The sequence below is a fragment of the Nelusetta ayraudi genome, unplaced genomic scaffold (genome assembly GCF_046127955.1).
Source record: "Nelusetta ayraudi isolate G7.1 ecotype Tasmania unplaced genomic scaffold, CSIRO-AGI_Nayr_v1 ptg000053l, whole genome shotgun sequence".
Classification (NCBI taxonomy): Eukaryota; Metazoa; Chordata; class Actinopteri; order Tetraodontiformes; family Monacanthidae; genus Nelusetta; species Nelusetta ayraudi.
In genome coordinates this window covers 4,166,501-4,172,500 of record NW_027466103.1, presented here as the reverse complement: position 1 = coordinate 4,172,500, position 6,000 = coordinate 4,166,501, and the positions used below count along the sequence as shown (strand labels likewise).

The 6,000-nt window shown below is 44.7% G+C and overlaps 2 protein-coding genes across 2 annotated transcripts in view; both read left to right on the top strand.

Annotated features, from left to right (window-relative positions):
- Positions 1 to 3,135, top strand: part of c25h12orf75 (chromosome 25 C12orf75 homolog) — a 6,788-nt gene extending 3,653 nt beyond the window's left edge. The window contains exons 2-6 of the mRNA XM_076038121.1: positions 262 to 286; positions 1,356 to 1,391; positions 1,669 to 1,748; positions 2,373 to 2,399; positions 2,495 to 3,135. Coding sequence (XP_075894236.1) covers positions 262 to 286; positions 1,356 to 1,391; positions 1,669 to 1,748; positions 2,373 to 2,377 — 146 coding nt within the window. The 3' untranslated portion in view covers positions 2,378 to 2,399; positions 2,495 to 3,135. The remainder of the gene's footprint in view (positions 1 to 261; positions 287 to 1,355; positions 1,392 to 1,668; positions 1,749 to 2,372; positions 2,400 to 2,494) is intronic.
- LOC142896435 (uncharacterized) overlaps positions 1 to 6,000 on the top strand; it is a 393,522-nt gene that overhangs the window by 47,353 nt on the left and 340,169 nt on the right. The window lies entirely within an intron of this gene.

The window sequence follows — 6,000 nt, the reverse complement described above, 5'->3', positions numbered from 1 at the left end:
ACAGCTGATTCTCACCTTGTGGTCAGATGTGAGGCTGCAGTCACTTTAGTCGAGGGAACAAATCCCAAACCTTTGCTATATTTCAGAACAATTTCTGATTTTGTGGAGATGAACTAAATCTTTCTTTTAGACAGTGAATTCATTCTTCTTTCTCTCTCTCTCTCTCTCTCTCTCTCCCTCTCTCTCTCTCTCCCTCTCTCTCCCTCTCCCTCTTTCTCTCTCTCCCTCTTTCTCCCTATGTGTGTGTGTGTGTTTTTTCAGGGCCAGCAGAAGTCTCCAAAGATGTGTGAGTAGCGTTAACTTCCTGTTGCATTTCACTGTTTTTTAATCTACCCACTGACGAGATTCACACAGTCAGCCTGTTTTCTGTGCGTCACCTTTTCTCCTCCCTCATTTTTACTGATGCTTTGTTACACTGGTGAGATGATGAGAGGGTATCGTAAGTATTGATCGGATGCTTGAGCATCGATACGCACAGCACCACGACAAGATGACAGTTTCACCACTGGGAAAATGTCAATAGTGTTACATCCCTAATTGTTCCTGATCCACCAACACCCCCAACCTCACCCTCCCTGCAGCCCACCCCCACTGGACGCTCAGCAAGAGAGGGAGATTGATATTTGACCTTGTGACATCTTACACGTGGTCCAGAAGAAATGAGTCATTTCAGGCATGTTGTTTATCAGGGGGGAGGTTTAATGCAGCAGCAAAGGTTGGCTTGCCATTTTGAATTAACATCTTTCAAAGCCCAGGGAGGGGCTGCACTTCCAAAGCATTTCCTTGAACACGGATGCATGTGTGTGTATGTGTCTGTGAGCGTGCGCGCGCGTGTTTGTGTGTGTGTGTGTGTGTGTGTGTGTGTGTAAGCGCGTGTGCGTGCATGGCCCCTTGATCACCACCTGGCTGCCGGATCAGAACCCACGAGAGCTGACAGCAGCACACGAGTGCCTCGCCGCAGCAAATCACAGCATCGTAACCGACAAAAACAAAGTGCCAGACAAACAGGTTGTGCACGCACATCCCTTCACCGCGGGCCAGCCTAATCTAGCCTTCAGTTCCTGCTGTTCACTTCAACATGACCTCAGTTCAGAATGCAACTTTGGGAAATGCTGCATGACAAGGGTTACTTCCTGGTTCCCATTGGAGCGGGAAGGATGAGGTTCAATTCGCAGCCCTTTTCAGAGTTACCCCGAACAGCAGCAAGCCTCTTGGTCAACTTTGAAGCACCGTTGCCAATTTAGTGACTTTGCAAAGTTTTTTTGTTTTTGTTTGTTTTTTTAAACCTTTTGACCTCTGACCTGACATCTTCTCTTTCTTCTTCTTTTTCTTCTTCTTCTTCTTCTCTCATCCAGGACAGAAGACCCTATGGCAGAAGATGAGAAAAGAAGGTATATGCAATTTGATAAACACACTCAGCTCTAAATAAATAAAAGATATGGTCAAAGTTATTGGCACCGCAGGCTAGATTACAAAACAGAGTTAAACCCGAGTTTAGCTAGCAACCTAAACCCGCGTCTGGCACCGTCATGCAGATACCAGATACATTTGAAAAAAATTTAAATCATTAGCGATGAAAATTTTTAATAATATTTTCATTATATCTTTTATGAGACATCAGGTGGGATGAAAAATCTCAACCTTCTTCTTCTTCTTCTCTCCCTGCAGAAACTACGGTGGAGTTTATGTGGGACTGCCGGCCGACCTGACGACCGTAGCTTCAAGTCAGTCCAAATCCACACGAAAAGGTAAAGGAGGTGCAATCGCTCATCCGCTGACATGAGAATTTCCAATGCACGGAAAATGAAAAGTGGGCCCGATGCTGTGCTTTTAACCTGCGGCTACATTAAGATGCAGTTTGTGATACTGAAGTCACTCAGGGAGAGAAAATGTCCCCGATGGCTGAGTCAGTCTTCTGTCCGTGGGGCCACAAACTGCCCCGCAGCATTTTGAGTTTCATTTGCCTATAATTTTTCTTATATTATTTTTCTTTTATTTCTTAACTCTGCACCTTGAAGCAAGTGCTCTTGCTGCTCCTGCTGCTTGACTGCCCTCAACTCAAGACATCAATCTGTTTTGCAGCAGTTTATCTGTGCTTAGGACAACGTTCCTCCTCTGAGTTCTTTGTCCAGCTACACCATTAGTTGTTTCACAGTCTGCATACAGGCTGCATTTTTAGTTTCTTTGTCTTTTAGACAATCTATGTAGTAACAAATGTTTTTGTTTGCATGGTCTCTGCCCCCAGCTCAATGTTCTCTCTTTTTTAACTGTCTGACTTGCTGTGGCATTGTCGAGCGCGTTGGAAATTTGTCCAACGGTGGTGATCCTAAAAATATCCGGCCACTGATTGTGTTTTCTCACATTATTTGCAGACTAGCAGCCACTCGAGGGAACCGCAGGTATAAACATGAATCCAAACAACACAGAGCTTATTGTTGTTCTGTTGTCGTCGTTGCAACAACAGGTTCACTCTCACTGCCTTGTGTCCCGGCAGGGTCCTGCACACTCATCCATGTAGACAGCGTGGGAATGCTGGGATTCAGAAACAGGCTCTCAGGCTCTCATCAAGCAGAGACGGACGGAAGGGGGGGCGTCATCTCTGTAGCTCCCAGGACCAGACCTGGTGGAGGTCACACACTGGCGATACAGCATAACAGCATCCGTCATCATCTTCACTTTGCAAAAAAAACAAAAAAAACAAACAAAAAAAAAAATAGTTAAATAAATTAATGAAATGTCAGAGACGGTGCACGAGATGGAAGCAGACGTTCCCGCCCACCATGGGACTGCAGCCCCCGGGCATTGTGACAGCCGTCTCAGCATGCCGGAACATTCTCCCTCTCTCTTCGGGAAAGAAAGACAGGGGCCTCGGACACTTACTGTGTGGGACTCACATTCCCTCTGCAATAATAATCACCGCCTTGTCTTTGATTCCAAGATGACCATCAATGATTCACTGCGCAGCAGAGTTTGTGGAGAAGACTCAAAAGAAATCTGGGCGACGCATCAAACACTCTCGACTTTGGTTTGTCAGAAAGAAAAAGGTCTCAGTATTAAGACAAATAACGCTTGTTTCCATACGGAAAGACGCTGCTGTGAGAGAGAAGGGTTTGAATAAAGTTACGCTGGTTTTAATTGCGGGTCTTACTTTGTTAATTAAAAAAAAAAGTTGACTTTTGCCAGTGGTGTTTGCATGCCTTGGGTGCGTGGTGGCGCTATAACCTGACACACAGCAGCTGGAAAATTAGATGCGACTTCAGCTCTGAAATGCATCCATCTTGCCGGGCCTCCAACAGGGGGCGTTCTGTGTCAGCCTCAGCCAATCGGCTCCCTTTGTGGGAGATTTTAAGGCAAGAGAGGCCATCGCTCCAAGCTGCCCTGAAATGCAAACAAAGAAGACTGTGGTTGAAAAACAGGAAGATGCTGTAAACGGTGGCCGCTAGCTAGAGAGGTTAGCGTGGGCGCTGCAATCCTGCAGCATTTCCAGAAATGTCTATTTTTCTTGTAAAAAGCCAACAACATCAGATATCCAAACAGCACTGAGGCCTTGCGGAAGGCAGCTAGTTTGCTTAGGCAAGGGTTCAGGAAACACTGGCCATCAAAAGCTAGCCTCATGTCAGTGTTGTATGGCTATAATGTTGCACACCGACACACCTGATAATACCAAAACATAACATTCAATCTTTCAATGTTATTCAAGCTAAAAAAGAAAACAAAAAACAAAAATGAATGAATACACATCGTACCTGACATCCCCGGGGCTCCAGACTGATTACGCAATGTTAGCGTATGACTCACGACACTCAAGACCTGCCTGCCTCCGTCTCCTGCCGTCTGCCTGCCTCACCACCCACAGGAGCAGCAACAAGAGCAACAGCAGTAGCAGCAGCAGCAGTGTTGTTTTTCTCCATCTAAAGCCTATAATCTCGGTGCATCTTGGTTGATTCTTGTCATGTTCAAATCTTGCAATGCACATACAGTGAATGTCTTACAAAAAAAAGGAAAGAAATGTTTTACATTCAGCAAAATGGATGTATTTATCTATCACACATACAGGAGTTTTTGCATTTTTCAAATACACACATAAGCAATAATAATAATAATAATAATAATAATAATGATAATAATAATAACAGTAATAAAAAACAAATGAAATCCAGGGATATTTGTGGGACGTTATTCTTCCTGGGTGTCCACATGGAGGAGGGCCTGACCGGGGAGTGAACCACTTGGAGGTGCTGAAAAAGGCACAGCAGAGACTACATTTCCTAAGGGTACTCAGAGAGTACACAGACACTGCTGGTGTCCTTCGACAGGTGCTCCATAGAATCCAATGCATCCAGCGCTGTTTCGAATGAGGCATATTTGCATAGAAGTGGGTGTCATTTCGCGCGAAATGACTAATTTGAATATGAATGAAATAAGTCTGGCGCAGCCCTGCCACTACCTGTGTCTCGGCGCATTTGCCGCCAATTTTTACCTTTATGTTCACTCTGTGGATAGGATGCACTGTTTTTGGTCCAGATTTTCTGGCGTAAAAGCCGGGCAATCGCTATGGATCCGGCCCTTAGTGACTGTGACTGGACACAAAGGGCCCTTGTCACTTGATGGCTGGGCTTCCGGCCACCACCCTCACACACACACACACACACACACACACACACACACACACACACACATGTGGGTTAGCAGGTTGAAACTAAATCTTCTCCATTGCGACCAGAACACCTCACAAGACTTCACTCATGTTGTGAGTGGGGAATCAGAGGCCACAAGGTGCCACCGGCGACTCAGGATGGGAGCTGTCAGAACGGCCACCAGAGACTTTATATTCTGGGTCACTCTTTTTCTTTTTTCCCCTTGATGTATCTGTCTACCTCTCCCCTCCCGGCTTCCCTGCGTGACTCCCGGCCGACAGGAGGCCTTTGTCTTTGATGGACTGTTGTACCTCCTGTCTTTCCTCCTTCTATCAGCCCTTCGTTTGCCCTTTAATTTTTTTTTCTTCTTCTTCTTCTCCTTGTTCTCCCGCTGCGTATGATAAATGTCACTGGCCCCTCCCCCTCCTCAATTCAATCTGTCTAGCAGGGACAAGGAGGTAGCATGTGGATGAATAACACACAGGAAAAACCGACCCCTCTACGATGAGACAAAAACCAAACAAAACACACAGCCTTGTTGCGATGGTGTGATCAAACGTGAGAAAAGATTATCAATTGGTGAGATTGATCGATAGAGTTTGATGATTGGATCGAAGAAATCTTTAACTCAGTCTACCTGCAAAAAGGAAATTGGAAGAGACCAATCTGCACATGGTTCTTAAAAGAAATCTCTTGCTAAGCGTCGTCAGGCTAAGGCTGCTCAGCAGCACGTCGAGGCGAGCGCAAATCATGCAGCCGACTTCCTGTCAGGCAAAACTTTCAACACAGACCATTCACTGATGATGGAAGGGGAGAGAGAGAGTGTGTGTGTGTGATAACAATCTGCTTGTGTGTGTGTGTGTGTGTGTGTGTGTGTGTGAGTGAGTGAGTGAGTGAGTGCGTGTCGGCTACGTGATTTAGAGCACGTCCTTAACCTTAATCAGATCATCTCTGCGTCTGGATCAGAGCAACATCACAGCTGCTCTTCCCGTCCACCCTTGTTTTGTTTTGGTTTTTGTATTTTTTTTTTAATTTTTTAATTTTTTTTTTTTTAACATTTTTGCATCAAGAAGACACAACAGCAATTAACTACAGATTATTAAAAAAAAAAATCATATATGAAGGTTAAATTTTAATGTTTAAACGGAACCAATAATAATAATAATAATAATAATAATCGAAGAAAGTTTATTATATAAAAAATGTCATAATCATAAATAAATAAATAAATTCTCCTAGATTTGCAGCCTCTTGCTGCAAACCAGTCCTGCAATTCCATTTGCAACCGTTGGGTGTCACTGCTGCAGAGCCTAAAGAGGAATCATACTGAAGACGACTGAGCGCCACATGATGAAACTGGCTT